The following is a 21,523-nucleotide window of genomic DNA, read 5'->3' as shown; positions in this document are numbered from 1 at the left end:
TGCTTATGCTCATAATTTCTGAGATGCTTATCCATAAAGGCATCCCGTTTTCTCAAATTCGATGTTTGAATTTTGAAGTGCATTACATTGACACAGACACAAACATTTAATGGTTGCTTAACTGCCAGCATTCTGTGATGAGGATAAGAGACGGGTAATATCTTGCAAGCTTTTTATTTTTTCTTTTTAATTTAAAGATAACTATCAGGTTTGGAAGAGCACTTAAGAAAGGGGAATACAGAGTCAAGGTTTACCAACTTTTGGTGAATGATCCAGAGGTAAGTAAGATGTGAAACTCCTAAAACATCTTGAACAACATAACTATTAAAAAGTGAACCTCCTACATCTGATGTAATCAGTAGCTGAAAAGCTTTAGCAAAAGCTGCGCAGCTCCAATATGGGCATCATATTACTAGCAAGTTTTAGAAGCAGTTAACAAAATAGATTCTCTGGGAAATATACTCGTATGCTCTTATTCACAATTTTTTCCAATATGTATACGTGTTGTTCTGATGGGATACCACTCTTTAGAATAGCAGAAAACTGTTGGTTGAGTCGCCAAAAGAAACTTCCAACAACTGTAATAAAAGTAAGGAATATCCCATTTTCATCTGACTTCTGTTAGCCTTGCATAAGGAGGATATTCTGATATGCCGGTTAAAGGCTCTCCCCACTTCCTTGTGGGGATATTTAAAGAATTCTATGGGCGAGAATAGGAGTGAAATATTAATTAAAGCAATAATTGGAAAGCATTTGTAAGTTTAAAAAATATAGGGTTTGTGTTTCCATGAATTCAAACATAAAACTGGTTGCTAGAATAAAATATTTGCAAAATAAATAATTATTTTTAGCTAAGTGATCAGAGTAAGATGTATTTTAAAGAAGGAAAGTTGCAGTTACTTGAATCATAAGGCATCCAGGCTATCAGGTTTTTTTCAGTATCTGGTTTAAGTACCAGGTCTTCCCTGTTAATATTTTCTAGCTACACAAAATAATAATATTCAGTTTATTTTCATTGTTATAAAGAATCTTGGACATATATGTTTGATGCACAGGAGCATTGAGCCTTTAGTGGAAGGATGAGATGCACTATTAATAAAATGGAATACATAATATTAGCACATAAAATATTTTGCATGTTTTTATCTATATGGCAACCTATTTACTCGTCCTTACACAAGCCATAATTAAAATTAGAAGCTTCTTTGATTGCTAAATTCTAAACCAGTAAAGCCATCAAACCGGAGTCTGTGGCCAGAATGACCTTTTGACTGGTGCAACAGTTGTGGCCTTATTTGAACAAGACACTCTGAATAGAGAAATTTCCTTGACAGTTAGAACAATTAATCAGTGGAACAGCTTGCCTCCAGAAGTTGTGAATGCCCCAACACTGGAAGTCTTTAAGAAGATGTTGGATAGCTATTTGTCTGAAACGGTATAGGGTTTCCTGCCTAGGCAGGGGGTTGGACTAGAAGACCTCCAAGTTCCCTTCCAACTCTACTATTGTATTGTATTGAGATATTCTTGCCTATTTCATGTCATGCCTGTATTTCTGAAATCTGTTGTACACGTGATTGCCCTTGAAGAACACCTGAAAACTTCAACCTGATACATTCTGTTTTTGAGGACAATTTAAGACTTTTCTGATTACTTGGAAGCCTTATATGGCTTAATACCTGGGTATTTTAGAGAGCACTAATATAAAGTATATACTAGCCCCTCAATCTGGATAAACAGGAAGCATCTCTTGAAGTGTGATGCCAGGGCATGCAGAGGTAGGCATTCTTGGTGGATGTTCCCCTCTTTTGAAACAGTTTATCACAAGAAAAGAATGCCTTCCCCAGTCTCAGCACCTTTCAGAGAATAATGAAATAATTAAAAACAAGGGGTTTTTTTCTAGAAGGCCTTTGAAAATATATTTTATTTATATTATTATGTATTGTATTGTATTATATTATATTATTGTATTGTATTGTATTGTATTTTGTGTGCTGTCCTGTCTTTACCTAGATGGTCTCTAATGAGCGGATTTATAAGTAATCCATATTTACTTCCTTTTTTGTGTCCTGATACACTATTGTATATATCTTCCTTTTCCCCTTCAACCGCACATGGACAGCACAGAATTCACTGCTGCTGTCAGGCAAAAAAATATTTGTTGATATGTGTTGTGCATAGAGAAAGTAGGGATACTCCCAATATGAAAGCTTTCTAACAAGTTATCTATTTAAAATGTGTTTTCACAGCCCTGCAAGTTTCTTATAGATTCAGTTTTTGCTAAGGGAATGACTGTGCGGCAATCAAAAGAGGAGTTACTTCCTCAGCTCAGGGAGCAATGTGGGCTGAATTTGACTATTGACAGGTAAACATCATTAAAATGAATCTCAAAATTCTTATTTTGACAATGGAAAAAGGTTCTGAGACAAGAACTGTTGACATTATCATGTTTAAAAAAAATAGCCATAATTTATTTTCTTTTGGACTTTTGCTACAAATAAATCATTATACTTATTTTTTGTTTTATTGTTTTATTACTGTGTTTTGTTTCATAGCTGAAATGAACCAGCATTTATTTACATTTTCTAATATGTAGCACACGGTAGTAATCTTTTAGTTTTGAACAACCAAATTGTTTTGTTTTGTTTTTCTTATAAAATGAAGGAACCTGACTGAACATTTTAATTTGCTGCTTTTGGCTCTGCCTTCTTGGGTGGTTCTGATAAAAAACATGTCCAGTGCCTATTTTGGGAAAGCACTATATCTAAATTAAATCTGGTTGTGTCTAGATTTTATATGTTAGTTTATAAACATATGCTAACACCTTCAACTACTGTTTTGTTTTTCCAATAGATTCCGCCTAAGAAAGAAGACTTGGAAAAACCCAGGGACTGTGTTTCTGGATTGTCATGTCTATGAAGAAGATATTAATATTTCAAGTAACTGGGAGGTTTTCCTAGAAATACTTGAAGGTATCAATACTTTGAAGTCAATTATTTTAATTAAGCTTTACAATGTTTTTAAATTATATAAAAGTTAATTGTGTTGTCTTAAAAGTTGTCTTTTTTGAAAAAAAAGTATTTTTACAAAAAGATTGTATTTAGTTTATACAATAACAATTAATAAGTCAATCTTCACACTTAAAGAAAATGCTATAAATAAACATTTAAACATCTCTTCCTGAAATATTTCACTGAATACCTTTACATTCCAAATGACTTTTAGAAGCAGAAAAAATGAAATCTATGTCACAACTTGCTGTTCTGTCAAGAAGATGGAGGCCATCAGAGATGAAACTGGATCCTTTTCAAGAAGTAGTTTTAGAGAGTAGCAGTGTTGATGAATTAAAAGAAAAGGTAAATTAACCTCATTTATATAAATATCTCTCTCACAGAATTCATAGTTACTTTCTTTTGGGAAACTCTAAAAGCTTCTAAACAGTCATAGTGATCATTAAAACAATGTTTTGGGGTTTATTGGCAAATGCAAACATTATGATCTGCCACGGTGTAGCAAGAGTTATACACAATATGCAGTTTGCTTTTGACAGCCTATACTGTAAAGTCAAATGTGGGTTATTCATAAACAGTGATTGAACTATATTCCAGCACAATGTATGAACCAGTTTTCTTTGGGCATATAAAATCCCTGCTTAACCTGTTCCTAAAAAGATATAAATTAGGTTTTTAGAGTACAATAGAGTGATCACTTCTACTTTACATAATTTAAGAAAGCAAACCTAAAAAAACACTTTTTCAGCTTAATTTTCCTGATGTTTTAAATTGCAACTCACAGCAGCCCTAATGACCAGTGCCAGTGGCAATTGTAGCCCAAGTAGATGGAGAAATTCAGCTGAGGATTATTGCTTAGACAACCATATAATAGTGTCTCACTTCTATCTGCATTAGATAAAACTAAAGACTTACCATGAATGAATTCAGGAATGAAAGTTCCAATTGCTATTGTCTATGAGAAAAAAATGTTATGCTCCACAGTGCTTTCAGTACATATTTTATTCCATATTCACACATTATAATTTGATTACAAAGAACCATATCTGTTACGCTTTAGACACTAATAGTTAAATGTTCAACTGTTGGGTCATCCTTTTAGAGACATTTCCTTACCTAAACAGAAGAGTAGAATGACTTTTGGCAGACAAAAAAGCAATGAGAACAGGAACAACTTCCAACTTACTGCTGGCTACCCCATTGATTTTGCTTGAGAGAACTAGCAGGGAACTTTGGAAATCACAGTCACATGATTACAGCTAATCATGACGACACTACAATGGTTACAACTTTGTAAATACAAGCATTGTGATGATCCTTGAATTTTAAATAGACAGGCATAATGGGTCCTGAATTTTGCACAAACTCTTTAAGTCAGTGGATTTGAGATACCTTGATTAAAAAAATGTTTGCACTATGATGTAGATTGTAATATCAAAGGTGGTAGGATAGCAAGAGCTAAATGACAGAATTTGAGCGAAGTAGCAGAGCTGTTATCTCAAATTGTTCAACTCTTTAATAAGGGATATAAGTTTGCTTACTTTTAAGACATTCCTGATAGAAATGTAAGTCAGAGTGAGAAGGATTTAGAAGCCATCTAGTCCAACCCCCGGCTCAGTTCAGAATCTGTGTTCTTTAAGCACTTATGTTTTGTTTGTTTGAACAATGTATATATTTTTGTGTTTTGTTCCTTTTGCTTTTTTCTATTAAAAGTAATAAAATATCTATAAAAAGCATCTATAAAAAGCATCTATAAAATGACATCTAGCTTTTGTTTGGAAACTACTAGTGAACTTACAAGTGGTGTTTTTTTTTTAGATTATTTAAAAATAATAGTTGAGATGCCAGTTTTTGCACACAAATTGGGAAACAGCCAGCAAGAATATATGAAACTTCATATACATTACCTTTTGGAAATAAACTCATTTTATATATATTTTTCACAGCTTTGCGCAATAAGTGGAATTGACACAGAAAATATTGAATTTTCAAAGGTAAGTTGTTATTTAGTTCTTCAAGCTGCTGAATGTGATTCAATTTCCTCTCAGGGGTGCTTTGTTCAGAAAATGCTGATCAAATACTAATGGGTATCCCCCTTTTCTCCTATGATATCTGAATCCACTGGGGGAGATATTGGTGAAATTGGGCAGGGGGAGAAGACATTCTCTCCTATCAATTTTCTTTCTTCCAAGTAGACTGAAAGTGCTTGTCTCTTTAATATATGAGCAAGTAAAATACCCATCAATTGGTTAATCCATTTGATTTAATTTTTGATTTCATATAGCTTTAGAAAATGTAATGAAGTGCTGGCAAATCACCTACATCTCTTTGAAGTTCAAGCCTGCATTCTTTTACAATACAGAAAGAAGCCTGACTGAATGGAGAAATGACAAATTGGCTTTTCCTAGGAGGACTGAGGGATATTGGGGAATGGAGTTATTACACTTAACTGAAAAATGTGATCAATCATGTATTTGAGAAAGTATTAATTTGGAAATAAAGACATAAATGAAAAACAATATTGGTTATGGTCACAGCACACCTACGTTTTGAGTATGTACTCTTGTGTTTTGCCATAACATACTAATTATTATATGCAATACAATACAATACAATACAATAGCATACTTGGAAGGGACCTTGGAGGCCTTCTAGTCCAACCCCCTGCCTAGGCAGGAAACCCTATACCGCCCAGAGTTGCCTTTAGTGAGATGGTTAGCCATATAATCAGATAAACAGGCATATATACTTATTTTACTAAGATACTCTGCTTATCCTTCCCAGGGTAGAGGGACATTTCCATGTGAGATCTCCGTTCTCGAGATACATCAAGATTTGGACTGGAATCCGAAGGTTTCTACCCTGAATGTATGGCCTCTCTACATTTGTGATGATGGAGCAGTAATATTTTATAGGTATATCCTTTTATGTCATTCATTATATTGAAAAACCCTGCAAAAATTTCCAATATGAAAAAACTAATTGTAGACAAGTGCTTTAAATAAATCAGAAGTTAGAAATGACTCCGGAAGGAATCATGTTGTTCATTTTCTGACTACATAGTTTGATTCTCTTTATGATATTGTCAGAATTTTGCATTTCAAGTGCTTACTTAGGTAAACAGAGTATAAACATTTTATTCTTTAGGAGTGACATTTTTAAGAATAAAGCATTTTACTCAAATGTGTTCAAGATACATATAGCTGTAGGCTAGCACAGTCTAAATTAATTTTGGATTTTATACCTACTACTGGATTTGAAGCTAAGCAAAAGTAATACAGAAATAATATTTAATATAAATTTAATCAGTATCTAAGAGATGTATGTGCTGCTTGACTGCAAGGTCCTGATAAACGATACAATCTCGCAGAAGGGCTTTTAACAAGCCTCATAGATTTTACTGGACAGGAAGACTCAGCTCAGTACAGATTATCTCAAAGGTATCCAGGGTCTGACCCTTAGAGGTTTACAAGGTGATGACCAGTATCTTTAATTCACCCAGAAACAGAGTGGCAGCCAAGCTGGCTCCTGTTGTACTGGTATCACATGGGCAAATCTAGGGCAGTCATTAATTATCCTAGGTACCATATGCTGGAACAGCTGAAGCCTTCAAATAGAATTCAGCAGGAGTCCTACTGAATAATGAACTGAAACAGGCCAACCACAACGTGATGGGGACAGTGATGATTGTGTACAATGCTCCCTGATCCAGGAATAGTACTTTAGATATAATTATACAAAGGTCCTATTAGCCATGGCCTCTATATGCTGTTCAAGCAGGAGCTGTGAATCCTAGAAAACCTCCAGGTTATAAGCCAGCTGTACTGAGATCATTTTAAAAGTTAACTTTGTTTTTACAAATATACGCAATTATATAGCATTTGTAGGATCTAGCATTTTACATTATTGACAAGAATAATGTAGTTTAGAAAATGACCATCAGTTTGCTAACTTGCTCCTTTTGGGTCTTTGGATGGCAAAGATCTTTTCTAATTTTCCATCTTCTCTGAAATGGCTGTTCTGAAGTACATTCTGAGCATTGATTGGTCGTTAAGAGCTGTAAGTTCTTGACTCTCTCCCAAAAGTATATGAAATGCGGGTGATTTTACATTGTCCAGGTGGTGTGTTACATGTTAGAACATTAAATGTATACTGCCTAGTTAAATATGTGTAAATTTTTGTTTGTTGTAGAATTTAAATCCTTTTTTTTTAATATAAGGGATAAAACCGAAGAAATGGTGGAACTAACTGAAGAACAGAGAAATGAACTGATGAAAAAAGAAAGCAGTAGACTTCAGAAAACTGGACATCGTGTGACCTATTCCCCTCGTAAAGAAAAAGCACTAAAAATATATCTTGATGGAGCGCCAAATAAAGATTTGACTCAAGACTGATATTTATTTCAGCATTTTCTCTGGGAAATTTTTCTTAAGTGTGAAAAAGGTACACAACTACTGTGTAGTGCCATTATGGCAGGACATTAGATATAAAGAAGAGGCATCTGCACTGATTGGTAAAGGACAGCCCAGTCCAGTTCAGTGCCCAGTCAAGTCCCCGTTTGGCTTGGAATCATGTTGTGCACTATAGTCAAATGTACTGTAAAGAGAAAAGGGATGTGCAAATAAAAACCCAGAAAAGCATAAGCGGGGAGGGTAATCGGCAAAAATTGGAGACAAATGTGCACATAGCAGTAGCTAGTCAACTAGCCACAGACAGGATATTCATAGCTTAATAAAAGCTGTGCAAAGGCCATGAATGATTTTTGTTTTTTTCACTGATACACACATTACCTCATAGAAGATTTCTGAAGTAAATGTGACAGTGGTTTTTATAATAACAAAGATGTGAAAATGGACTAGAAATGTGATGAAATTGGCAAAATTCATCCCCTAAAGCTTACAGGTTTAACTTAAATCTCATTGGACTCATCTTCCATGAAGCAAAGACACCTGGAGAAGTATTTTTAGTAAAAGTTGCCAGCAGCTGGTGTTTATTTTGCAGAAGTGTTGTATCTGATTTTTAGTTAGGTTATGAATAATGGCAATGTCACTATTCTGTTCAGTGTGTAAATACTATTTTGCTCTCCTGAGTTACCAGAAATACATTTCAACTGCTTATTATGGTATTTCTTTCCACATATCAATATTCACTGTGTACATTTAAGAGTATAGCTGGTTATTTAAATTTGTATCCCTTTTGTTTTTGTTTGGGGGGGGGCAACGTTGGGTACTTAGATTTGTAATGTTTCCTTGTTAATGAGTTTCAGGGCTTTTTGTTTGATTAGCTACTTATTTTTGTACATTTTTGGACTGGGATTCTTTTGAGTTCGCTTTTTCTAGCATCATTACAAATCACACTTTTTCTTGAGAGTTGATTCATAGTTTTTATATGTAGCTTTTTTTTAAATGAATGGCCTTCATTTAACAACTCCCAGTATAGTTTGCAGTAGTTCAAAATGTGGTACAGATTGATGCAGTACATATGATTTCATTGCAAAACATGTATGAGATTTAATTTGCTACCTAAGAGCAATTACAAGCAATATTATAGAGGGGTTTCTTTTTTCTTTTTGAAAATGCTATCTAATTTATATCAGTCAAAGGTTTTGGTAATTTTTTCCATGCCAGATGCTGTTTACAACCATGAACATGCAAATAAAACATTTGTTCATTCTGCACAGATGCCAGTGCTGCACAAGATCTGAATAGTTTGTGTTTAATTTCTTTTTCTAATTCGTGAGAGATCTGGAACTGAGGTATATACATATTCAGAGAAAACATGAATACAGTGCCCAGTGAGGCCTTTGAGATAACAACCAAAGATTGGAGAATATAGACAGATGTGGTAGACAAGGCCAGTATGCTCATTCATTCCTACAATGTTTGACAATGTCACTCAAGACAAAATTTTGACAAGGACACCAATATATTTTTAAGGATTAGACAATGCTGCTAAAAAAAATAAGGGTTGGAAATAAGATTTCTATGGCATAGTAAGATGGTTATTTAAAAGAAAATCAAGAAAAGTTCTACTGTATTCAGATACTCCAAAAAACCCTATAATTGCATTTTCCTGTATGAAGAAGCTTAATACCTAAGGCTGATTGGAGCTGTACTATGGAAAAGGTATACATCCTAAAATACTCGAATAATATATATGCATTACCAGAGGTTCAATCCTCACCGTTGACTCCGGTTGACTCCGTTCCATCCTTCTGTGATCAGTGAAATGAGAACCCAGATTGTTGGGGGCAATATGCTGACTAAACCACTTAGAGGGCTGTGAAGTGGTGTATAAGTCATAACTGCTATTTATAGATAAAAACATTTTACATGTCTTGCTATGAGTGTTTCAGCTTTATTGCAGTACTTGTACTATTGCTGTACAAGCCACCCAATTTCAGCCATATTATCCTTCAGGAAATGTTCATTCTAAACTAAGATGTGCAGCCGGTGTAATCAATATAACTAATTAAAACACTCTCCTGTTATATTATGTATATACTAGATATCAAGCTCCTATAGGTTCTGGTAACAAAGTACATAGCATCCTTCAGTGTTGTTGAGCTTTAATAAGGAAGAAATAGCTGGGATTTTTTTAAAAGGAGCAATATATACAAGAAATACATAATTCAAACCACCCGGCTTAAATTAATTCAACCCTAATTCTTAACCATCTCAAAACAGTACTTAAAAAGAAGAGATCTCTATCCATTATATTTAGCTTGAGCTTTTATCTATTTTCATGAATCTATTTAAGTAGACTTAACTGCACTTCTATGCAGCAAAGAGGAGGTGCAGTTATACCATATGTGTATGATAACTCTGGAAATAGCAATAATAGTGCACGTGTGATCAATTAACTTGCTGGACTTATATTTCCTCTCCAAAAAAGTCACTAGCCATCGCTAATTTCCCTGAATCAGCCAGTCCATCTTCCAGTTCTTTCTGCACTTCTTTGATCAGTCTCTCTTCATATTCCTCAGGAATATCTTGGGTTACAAAGTCCAGAATTGATAATTCATCCGCTAGTAGTTGTTTTTTGTCCTCACTTTGAGTCTTGTTCAGTGATAATTCACAAAGAGAGTTGCTGCTATAACTGGAAAAAACAAATTCCAGGTTTCAGCATCATATATTGGTATTAGTTGGACAAAAATGTATATGATTACAAATTACATTTAAACATTCTGACATTTAAACTTCCTTTATGTCCTTTAAATGTTCTTTTTACAATTTAGATAGACATGAACCTTTACTCGTGAGTACATGTCAATGAAGCCTGAACATGAATTAACAATTGGACTGATTGTGTTATGTTGTGATTTAAAGCACCAAAAGGAAAGCACCACATAGGGTCTGGCTTTTGGAATTCTTTCTAGCCGCTTAATAAAAACTCTGCTTTGGTTCATGTAACTTAAGTAGGGCCTAACAATATTCTGACCATGTGCTTCTCTCTAAAGCAGTGTTTCTCAAACTTGGCGACTTTAAGTCCTGTGGACTTCAACTCCCAGAATCCCCCAGCCAGCTATGCTGGCTGGGGAATTCTGGAAGTTGAAGTCCACAGGATTTAAAGTCGCCAAGTTTGAGAAACACTGCTCTAAAGGATGAATTCGGGGATTTCAGTTGTTGGGTTTTTTTGCTGGACAGCTTTTAGTCTTACATGGCCCACTCAATCCCTACCTTGACAACCCATATCGAAAATCTTGAGTTGCATGACGAGCTACCCAAATGGAAACTGCATGCATTATGGACCTTATTAAATCTCAGTGCAGCAACTCAGAGACTGATCTGTTTACCTCACAGGATTAACAGGCAATGCCTCATTTTGTTTCACAGAAAGGAGGGAGGGGGGATTCTCCAGTCTCTCTGTAACACCTCTTTTCTTGAAACATTCTTGTTTTACATGTTCCCACACATTATATACTCCTTAGGATCAACAGAGATTCAGCTGCATTTTGTGATACCTGTTGGCATCAGGATGAACCAACATTTTGTGATACCTGTTGGCATCAGGATGAACCAACTATTACCAACTACTCAGCTATACATTTCCACCCCGAACCACCCCAATGAGGCCGTCGAAATGATGTCCCGGTGTCTGGAGGCCGTACGGGTCTGGATGGATGGCAACCGACTAAAACTCAACCCTTCCAAGACGGAGTGGCTGTGGCTTCCGGCCTCCCGGTTCAACCAGGTGTTTCCATCTCTGGCCATCGGGGGCGTCCAACTAGCCCCCATGGAACAGGTGCGCAATTTGGGCGTCCTCCTGGATGCCCGGCTGTCCATGGATAACCATGTAACAGCCGTGGCAAGGGGGGCGTTCCATCAGGTCCGCCTGATGCGCCAATTGCGCCCCTTATTGGACCGGGATGCCCTACGCACAGTCACCCATGCGCTAGTGACGTCTCGCCTGGATTACTGCAATGCTCTCTACATGGGGCTTCCCTTGAGATGCACTCGGAGACTACAGTTGGTCCAGAACGCGGCCGCGCGGGTGATTATGGGGAGGACTAGGTACTCCCCTGTAACACCTCTCCTGCGCGAGCTGCACTGGCTTCCTGTGGTCTACCGAGTGCGTTTCAAGGTTTTGATTATGATCTTTAAAGCGCTTCATGGCACAGGGCCTAGTTATATGCAGGATCGCATCCTGCCCCACACATCCCTACGACCAATTCGCTCACACAGAGAGGGACTTCTCCGGGTGCCGTCCGCCAAACAGTGCCGGGGGGCGACACCCAGGAGCAGAGCCTTCTCTGTGGTGGGCCCAGCCCTGTGGAATGACCTCCCCCGTGACATCAGGATTACTTCCGATCTCCGCTCCTTCCGTGTACAGCTGAAGACCCACCTCTTTCAATTATCTGGCCTGGCTCAATCGTAATTATTCTTATTCCTCCTAACTGTTTTTAAATTGTATTTTAAACGTTAAATCTTAATTTTATATCGGGTTTTTACAATTGGGGTATTTTAATGCGGGTCTTTTAACTGTCTATATGATGTAAATTGTTTACCTCCTCCGAGTCCGTGTTTGTGTATCTGTATGTATGTTCTGTATGTACGCCTATGTGTTTTATATATTTTCTGTGTTTTATATGCCCCATTGTACGCCGCCCCGAGTCCTACTTGGAAAGGGAGCGGCTAATAAATTCAAACTTATTATTATTATTATTATTATTATGTTGGTATCTTGTACTCGAGCAAATAAATGGACTTGGGAATTAAATCACAGGCAAGTTTTGAAATCATTCTGCACCAGTAAATAATTTACTCATGCTACAATAGATGCAAAGATAATGCCTGAAGTTTAGCTATATAAAATGCATACAACATGATGAGCAATATAGAAAACAATCCTATTAATTAAGTGAATTGACCATGTTAAGAGAAGGAATCCTCTTTACAAGCAATGGCTATGGCCTTCCAAGTGGAGTTGTTACTACTAATTTAAAAATACAATGGCATACTGTCATTGGATCACATACTAATCCTTCCAAGCAACACAATGTGATCCTCATGACCTTTGTGGGCAGTGATGCAAGTGGCAATAGCGATCTTCTATCTGGGATTAATAGCATACTCAAAAATTTTATACCAGTAAAATAAAATTATATCTCTTAGCAATCACTACCTTTGACTCAGCTTGAAAACTTAGGGCTATGAAGCTTAGTCTAATTTGTAACCCAGTAATAATAATTCCCTGTTGGGCTACTTTCAGTCTGCCATATCATGAAATGAATCCAGGCCTATCTTAGCCTAAATCATTCAGTACATCCCTTCAATTCCCCAAGGGTATTCAGTACAGGATCAGGCTAAGAGTGCTAATCCCTATGTTATAAAATGCTTCTAGATTCCTGAATTATGATTAACTAGGTATAGACTACCTTTCAATGAAATATTTGTATAGCTCCTAAGCAAAGCAAGCTAGTTTGGTGTAGTGGTTTTACGGCATAGAACTAGAAACTAGAAGAGTGAGTTGTAGCCTCATGTTGGACATGGATCCAGCTAGGTGACCTTGGGACAGTCAGCCACTCTCAGTTCTTAGAAAGAAGGTGGCAGTGATAAACCAATTCTGAAAAGCCTTACCAAGAAAACTGAAGGATTAGTTCAGGCTGGCACACAAAAAAATAACCCTGAGTAATGATCACATTGTACTGTGGCAGCCCTTAAACCACTGACCACCCTTCACTATCGGACTGTACAATCTGTATAAATGTGCCAAATATGTGCACCTCTGTTACATAATAACAATCTAGGCAGGTTCAGGACCATGTAAACAGAAAAAGAGTATTTTCCTTTTATTTTCCACATTTTGATGACTCTCAAAAGTAAGTCATCTATGTCAGCTAAAGCATTTTGTACAGATGGCTCTCCATCCTCTGAAAATCTCCACGAGGCAGCCTGTTTCTCTGGTTACAGCGCTCACCATTGGAAACTCCTCCTATTATTTAACCAGAGTGTATTTCCGTGTAGTTTCAATTCTTTCTGCTTTTGTATTTATGATTATGTTACTCCTGAAATCAACATTAAGGGAAACTTTGCTTAAAATACAAACAGCAGCCTTGGCAAGACAAAGTGGCAAGACAAAGAAATGACTTTCTTTCGTCAAATTCTCTTACTGTCTCAAACTACACAAAATTGCTCTTGATTACTGCTAGTTACAAATTTGTATGTGTCTATTGTATTCTTCCAAAATCTAAAACGGTTGGAAACAATGATTTTGGTCAGGAGCTATAATCTGAAACCCTTTAGGAAACAGTTCAAATACACGTATTTCAAAGCTTGCTACAAGCAATTTAATTCTCAGGATTTGGGGGACTGTATTTCATATGGACATTTACCTTGCCTTTTGAGTAATTTACTTTGATTAATTTCCTATAGCATTCAAATGGTTTTATATCTACATTTGCAGATAGTAAGAAGTTAATCTGATTTCTATTTTGCCTTGATTGCAAGCTTCCAACACACTTGTGCAGTCCTATCCACAATACTAAATTAATAATCATTGGTGTGTTCCTCAAAACTGAAATATTTAGCCTGATCTTAATTTTCCAATAAAGTTCTTAGGAGAGTTTAATTCTGAAATTTTACCTCTGCTTCTGACAAATCAACCCATGAGCACATGGGCAACGATCAAGAGCTCCATCTGGTTCCAGCTCCCAAGTAATTAGGTTGAGAAGCCCATCTGAAGGATTACGGCAAGGTTCTCTCTCACCAGGGAAGGGGGTGCATATGGGGAACAGAAGATCTGTCGAGAAAAGTGGAAGACCCTGGTTATTTTTATTACATGCAAAATCTGAATTATTTATATTATTTGTGTTACTTAATTTGGGCCACCCTTCAGGATTCAAGGGACGCGGTGGCTCAGTGGCTAAGATGCTGAGCTTGTCGATCAGAAAGGTCAGCAGTTCAATGGTTCAGATCCCTAGTGCCGTGTAATGGAGTGAGCTCCCGTTACTTGTCCCAGCTTCTGCAAAACCTAGCAGTTCGAAAGCATGTAAAAATGCAAGTAGAAAAATAGGGACCACTTTGGTGGGAAGGTAACAGTGTTACGTGCGCCTTTGGCATTTAGTCATGCCGGCCACATGACCATGGAGATGTCTTCGGACAATGCTGGCTCTTCAGCTTTGAAATGGAGGTGAACACTGCCCCCTAGAGTTGGGAACAACTAGCAAATATGTGCGAGGGGAATCTTTACCTAAAATTGGAATTGTCACATTTGCAGCTACATTACTCTGCTGACTAATATCCAGATGTGCAATTAACTACTATTACAAGAACTTTTTTATAGGTTTATCCTCCATCCTACACTGTAGAATTGATTTTTTTTAGTTTCCTAAGGGAAGAACTTTGCACTTACATCTGTTAAGTTTCATTCAGTTCCTCATAACACGTTGCTCCAATCTATTAGGAACATTTTGAATTTATTTGTCTACAGTATTCAGTATCCCATCCAATTCAGTATCATCTGTAAATTTGATGAGCATTTTTATTACCTCTTCATCCAAATCTTAATAAGCATACCAAAGCATCAAGGATCCAAGGGTGATCTTTATGGCACCTATTTGCTATGTCTGTTCAGTTTGATAAAGAACCTGTGGAAAGTACTAAGTGAATACAGATAGTCCTTGACTTACAACTGGTTACTTAGTGACTGTTGAAAGTTGCCCCAAAGATACTTATCATCTGGTTTCAAGATTATGGCCACTGATTATGGCCCATCTTTGTTCACACTTATGACCCAGCTGCAGAGATGCTGCAGCCCCACCCCCATTTCCCCCAGCCATCTCCCCTGCTCCCAATCTGGCCACTAAGCCATACAAGAGAGCCTAAATCTGGTCAACAGAAGCAATCAGCATACAGAAGAGTTATATTCTATAGCAATGCCCCCCAACCTTTTGGACCCCATGGACCAGTTCCATGGAGAGAGGTTTTTCCACTGACCAGAGGGGATGTGTTTTCTCATTCTGTTTGCATCCCGCAGATGGGGCTTCACTTGTTTGCATGGCCTGGTTCCAGTGCAGTCCACTGAATTGGGGACCCTTGTTCTATAGGATAAGCCCTACTCCCTAACCAGTCTGAATGATCATCATCACTTGCAACCATAAAGGCTAGGCTCCATTATGGCTATAAGTTGAGGACTACCTATACAATTTTCAAGTTAGCATCTATCTGTTTAACTGTCCATTTAATCATCCAGTACATGTTTAAATAGCTTGCTAATTTGCATGCCACAGCTGACTCTATGAAATGCTTTGCTGAACACCAGACATTCCTACAGTTTTCTGACAGTTATTTCAGAAATAAATCTCAAAATTGTGACAAGATTAATCTGGCAAGATATGTTAGTAAATCCATGATGATGATGGCTTCTGCTAATTACCAACTGGTTGACAAGGTGCTTACAGATCAATCTCTTCATACCTCCTCTAGATTCTCCCCAGACGTCGGTGTCAGAGTAACTAATGTGCAGTTTGCTGGATCATTCTATTCCCCCTTTTTAGGGTATTATACATACATATGATACATACATATTCTGCTTTGGCTATCTGGCCTTTCATCAGTTCTTCAGTACTTCTCAAAGATAATATATGGATTTGCACTTAGTCTATTAGTTCCTTCAGTAACTTAGGATGCAATTCATGTGGTCTCTCAGAATGGGCTTCATTCAGAAAAAGCAATCCCTAACTATATTTCTATAAAGCTTTCTCCTTTTCTCCTGCCCTTCACATTGTCTTGTGGAACACAAAGTTTTTGTTGAAGAAAAGTGAACCAAAATAAGAATTGACTAGACCAATCTTCTTTTGTTACTTGTCAGTATTTTGTCTTTCTCGCTGAGCTGCTAATTTATTGATTCTTTTCCTTTTATTCTGACGATAAATTCAGGATGGAACAAACATTCAGGCAATACACAGACCAGCTCTAAGTTAAACTTTTTTTTCTCTTCTGTTGTTATAAAGATGTGAAGAAGGCTTTTAACTTTCCTTTTCCACTTTGAATGAACTTGTTGGGAAAAGCTCCAAACTTGCACCTGTTCATCTCTATCTGGGTCTTTTCACTCTTGGCTGTTTTCCCAGACAGCATTTCTTACTGAGAAGTTAAAGTTTACTGCTATTCATGAAGAATGAGGAACTCAAACAGAATATCCACTTGCAGGTAACTTGCCTAATTCCACTGGATATTTGTTATGGAGATAACTAGCCTGCTATTTCAGGATGTTCTTGCACCTGAACTTTTAGACTAAGAGAGTTTTCTGTGGTCCCTACACAGCTGCCACCTGATTTTGCTGCCACAGCTGCCACCTGAGTGAGCACCTGATTTTTAAAGAAGTTGGCTTTCACCATGCTAGCATCTATGTACTTATTTATTTCTTTTCTTCTCTCTAGCCTTATTCCTTCTCATGTACAGTAGGCTACTATTTACTATTATTAAGGCTACACATTCTAAGGATCTTCCATTCTTTGGGGTCTACAGCAAGTGACTTCTTGGAGCTCTTTATTTCCCTTAAATATCCCTTTCTTCATCACTTGTCAGTTGATGCTCCCAGTTGCTAAGCAGGACTAAAAGGCTGTTGGATTGTACTTGTGACTACTTACTAGTCGAACATCTCTTACCTTCCGCAAGGGAGGTTCTAGCTGGTCCCAACTGGAGCCTTGTGTAAGCTGAGTCTGCTGTGGCCTCAAATGTTCCCCACTTGGCAGACTAACTGCCGCTGGCAAGGCCATAACTACTCAAAATATAAAAGCCTTTTCTTTTTATTGGCTCACCTGATTGCCAACCAGTTTATTGTTTGAAATTTCCTCAGATCCACAGAGTGATTTAACCTTGGCAGCAACCTGAGTCCCATGCTATGCAGAGTTGAATTCTCTCACGCCTTGCCCATGGTTTTAAAGCCAAACTGTATGCGAATAATGTGACGGATAAGTGGAATCTATGCATATTGTCTTCTCACAAAGCTTTTTTTATTTATTACAATCTGTTGCTAATATCTGAGTTTTCATTTACCTGCACCAGCTCTGCTATGCTGGCCTATGTGACTTGCTTTGTGATCTATCCTCTTACTGTGTTCAAGCTGCATTAAACTTTTTGAGTAACCACTTCCTTCTTTAGGAATTTCCATCTTCTTGGGTTTGTTTTTTTAGGTCCACGGTTATGTTTGACTATATGTTTCTCCTTCCTTCCTTCCTTCCTTCCTTCCTTCCTTCCTTCCTTCCTTCCTTCCTCTTTGAAATATCTGCAACATGTGTTCACCTTAGTTGGACAGGTTATAACATTGCCAAATTAATTCATTTAGACGTCTTAGCAAGGATGGATATTCAAACATGCAATACAACTCTTTGCTAAACAGCCAACCCATTCAGTGACCATTAAACATTATCACCAGCACACGCACACACCATTATCATGACTGCAACCTGAGTGCTTGGCAACCTTTCATACTTAACAATCGGTTGTCAAGAGTCCTGCAATCATGTGATTGCCATTTGCAATCTTCCCTGTCAGCTTCATTTGGTAGGCAAGGTTGAAATCTGCAGACTGGTTCCTGGAGGCTGGCTGAAGACGATCCACCCTGAAAACTCAAGTTTGAATGTTTGCTTGGATTTCAGGCAGACCATTTACAGCCAACCTATGAGAGTGAAAAAGCTGCTTGGCAGAGAGACCCCACCCTGCACAGGGCCAAATCAATCTGGAAGGCAACACTTTTGCTATCAAATAGCTTGGTTAAAAGATCCTTCTCTGCAAACAGAGTGTGGGGAGGGACTCCAGTTGTGGGCCAACTATACTTGGATCCCAAAGATCCAAGCCCCATTCAGCTTGCCAATGCAAGGTTTCCCCTTCTGTGCAGGTGAGATACAGCTACCCTCCTTTGGCAGACAGCTCTTTCACTCCATCTGCTTAATGACTTTTGTGGTCATTAAGCTAAGGCAGCGGTTCTCAAATAGTGGGGCGCGCCCCCCTGGGGGGGCGCGAGGCTCCGTAAAGGGGGGCGCGAAGGCTCCCTTTCCATCTGGGTGCAACGGCGGCGAAGGCGTGGGCGAGGCATAATATATCCCGCCTGGAAGTGGCAGCACTTCGGACAGTGGATTTTCATTGGAGCCGCGGGCTGGAGCTGTGCAAGAAGCCTGCTCGGGCGGGGGTGGGAGGGAGGGAAGCATGGGACCGCCCGTCTTCGCCACCGCGTAGCTCGCCTCCCCGCCAGCGGCTCCACCGCCAGCATTCCGTCTAGAAGCGGAAGCGCAACAGCCGCTGTTGGGGAAGGGACAAAGGGGCGGCGGTCGCCCGATCTTGCCACTGCCACCCCTTCGCCCCTGGTAACGGCGACTGTTGTGCTGCTGCTTCCAGCTGGGATGCTGGAGGAGCTGCTGGCAGGGAGGGAGGGAAGAAGGGGAGGAGGGAGTAAGGATAGACAAGCAAGAGGGAAGGAAAGAAAGCAGGAGGGCAGAAGGGAGGTGGAAGGAAGGAAAGAAAAGCAGACACGCCAGAGGGAAAAAGGAAAGAAGGCAAGCAGGCAGGAAGGAGGCAGAAGGAAGGAGGGAAGAATGGAACTGGAAGGGAGGCAGGGAAGGAGGGAGGGAGAAAGGAAGGATAGGAGGATAGGGAAAGAGGAAAGAAGGCAGGCAGGCAGAAGGGAGGGAGGTGCAAGGAAGGAAGGATGCATAGATAAGCAGGAGGGAAAGAAGGCAGGCAGGCAGGAGGAAAGAGGAAGGAGGGAACTGGAAGGGAGGCAGGGAAGGAGGGAGGGAGAAAGAAAGGATAGGAGGATAGGGAAAGAGGAAAGAAGGCAGGCAGGCAGGGGGAAAGAGGAAGGAGGGAACTGGAAGGGAGGCAGGAAGGAAGGGAAGGAGGAAGGGAGGGTGAAAGGAAGGATAGACAAGTAAGAGGGAAAGAGGAAAGAAAGCATGTGACTACGGTGGGAGACGAGGAAAGACCGGTGTGCTATGTTATGCAGAGGTGTACTTATAACAATTTTATAGACAAATGATACTATTTACAGTCGTGCGGGGGGGGGGCACGAAATGTTTTCTTCTTCCTAGGGGGGGCATGACAGAAAATAATTGAGAAGCACTGAGCTAAGGGAACAGGGATTGCAGTTATTAAATGAAGTGGTCATATCTTACTTAAGGACCGCAACAACTTTCAACCAAAATTCCAGGCTCAATTATGACCAATAAGAAAAGGCTAGCTGTTGTTGACACAATCTTCTTACCCAGGTTTTATCTTTCTGGGCATCTACAATAGACTGGAAGGATAGTAAGCAGCTGTCAATATCCTAATTTTCTCCCAAGAACTCTAGACTAATGCAGTTGTACCTGTTCTTTGCAGTATCACTTGTCTTCCCATTTGTCGCCAGACTTGATAAGATCTGAAAAATATTCTATGTATGCCTTTATTCTTGCTCTGGCAGGCAACAATTTCACAAGCCAGTGCTTCCAGTTGCCATACAATTTCTTACAACAGTAAATCACCAACTATCACAACTTCCCTTTATCTTCTTTTAGGACATAGCTATCTGTAAAGAGATTTATGATCCTCTCTTTCTATTGTCTTTTTCTTCCTCTGAACATTCAGAGCCTATTTCATCCACAAGGGTCTGAAAACCATTCCTGATTTACAGTAGTGAAGAATATACTATATGTCTCTTGCTTCTGCCTGTTACTTTCACTTACTGCACTTGCAGCTCTGTTTATCTGCCTTTTTTAAAATGGAGGATTGCTTCCATTATATATTTCTGACATACAACATTCTTTGAACTGATAAATCCACTTCACATTTTTACAAGTGAACAATTATCACTCATCAGTCTGATTTTGGGACTTTTATTTCCAGGAAAGCAACAAGCATGATTTGATGCAAATATATTCCAGGAGCAGGGCTGGGTTCCTTTACCATTTGGTACTGGTTCGCTTCGCGCCCACTAATCGTTACTCGCGCATTCACAGTTGAGTGTAATTTGTTCTGCGCATGCACAGAAACATGCTAGCAATGGCAGAAGAGACTGGGGAACCAGTTCAGGGGCGTGGGCAGCTTGAATCGCTGCCGGTTCTGCGACCCAGGCTGAATCACCACTACCGGCTCGGCCAAACCGGGAGCAACCCACTTCTGTCCAGGAGGGTTTTTTTCAGGTAGCAAAATATGCTATAAGCCATATGAGTCAAAATGGGGCGTTAGTTCTTACCTGATACACCCCTTCTCGAGGGAGGTGGAGGCAGCGGTCATTCATGGGTTACCTCAGTCAGTAAACAATAGAACTGAGTCTACCAAAGTGATGTCATTGCCTCAGAGGAGTGTCCTCCCGCTTTTGTGACAAAGGTGATAAGTAGACTGCTGTGCGTTAGTCGACTGCTTTCAATCCTCCGAGACTCTAGCCTAGCTCCAGAACTCCCTCTGCGAACTAGACCAGGAACCAAAGGGTGGGGATGGCCGCTGTCTCCACCTGCCTCGAGAAGGGGCATATCAGGTAAGAACCAACGCCCCATTCTCCAATGTTGGTGGAGACAGCAGTCGTGCATGGGATGTACCAAAGCTGGGCATGTCCCCGGGTGGGAATGAGACTGGGCTAGGAGCTTGAAGAGGGAAGAACTTGAAGCACCCGCCATCCGAATGCCACATCCGCCGACATGTATCTGTCCATCTTATAATGGTGGATAAAGGAATTGCGGGTCGCCCAGGTGGCTGCCTTGCAGATCTCTTCCACTGAGGCCTGCCTTGTCCACGCTGCTGATGTAGCCGCGCTGCGTGTGGAATGCGCCGTGATGTTGAATGGAAGCATGAGATGACTCACCAGGTAAGCTCTAGTTATGGTTGATCGGATCCAGCGTCCAACCATAGATGGAGAAGCCTTTAGACTCTTGTTTGTGGGATGGAAAGACAAAGAGTGCTTCGGTGCGCCTAAAGACAGCCATCTTGGCAATATAGATCTTAAGAGCCCGTCTTACGCCTAACCTGTGCCATTTGCGCTCGAGACTGTGAGAGGGATTAGGGGAAATGTTCGGTAGATCCAGAGACCGATGAAAGGCCGAA

General features: G+C 39.3%; 2 protein-coding genes across 8 annotated transcripts in view; one reads left to right on the top strand and one right to left on the bottom strand.

Moving 5' to 3' along the window:
- The window catches only part of USP47 (ubiquitin specific peptidase 47), a 55,872-nt gene extending 47,165 nt beyond the window's left edge, over window positions 1-8,707 (top strand). For all 5 annotated transcript variants that reach the window (XM_081936852.1, XM_081936851.1, XM_081936854.1 and 2 more), the window contains 7 exons: window positions 198-278; window positions 2,247-2,362; window positions 2,851-2,969; window positions 3,223-3,353; window positions 4,955-5,002; window positions 5,793-5,923; window positions 7,228-8,707. In XM_081936852.1, the coding sequence (XP_081792978.1) occupies window positions 198-278; window positions 2,247-2,362; window positions 2,851-2,969; window positions 3,223-3,353; window positions 4,955-5,002; window positions 5,793-5,923; window positions 7,228-7,402 (801 nt within the window). In that variant the 3' untranslated portion in view covers window positions 7,403-8,707. The remainder of the gene's footprint in view (window positions 1-197; window positions 279-2,246; window positions 2,363-2,850; window positions 2,970-3,222; window positions 3,354-4,954; window positions 5,003-5,792; window positions 5,924-7,227) is intronic.
- Window positions 8,220-21,523, bottom strand: part of DKK3 (dickkopf WNT signaling pathway inhibitor 3) — a 103,469-nt gene continuing 90,165 nt past the window's right edge. For all 3 annotated transcript variants that reach the window (XM_081936861.1, XM_081936863.1, XM_081936862.1), the window contains 2 exons: window positions 14,093-14,249; window positions 8,220-10,106 (listed from right to left, as the gene is read on the bottom strand). In XM_081936861.1, the coding sequence (XP_081792987.1) occupies window positions 9,881-10,106; window positions 14,093-14,249 (383 nt within the window). In that variant the 3' untranslated portion in view covers window positions 8,220-9,880. The remainder of the gene's footprint in view (window positions 10,107-14,092; window positions 14,250-21,523) is intronic.

The sequence above is a fragment of the Natrix helvetica genome, assembly GCF_964273705.1.
Source record: "Natrix helvetica genome assembly, chromosome: 1".
Lineage (NCBI taxonomy): Eukaryota > Metazoa > Chordata > Lepidosauria > Squamata > Natricidae > Natrix > Natrix helvetica.
The sequence above is the reverse complement of the archived record's forward strand: the minus strand, read 5'-3'. Positions and strand labels throughout refer to the sequence as shown.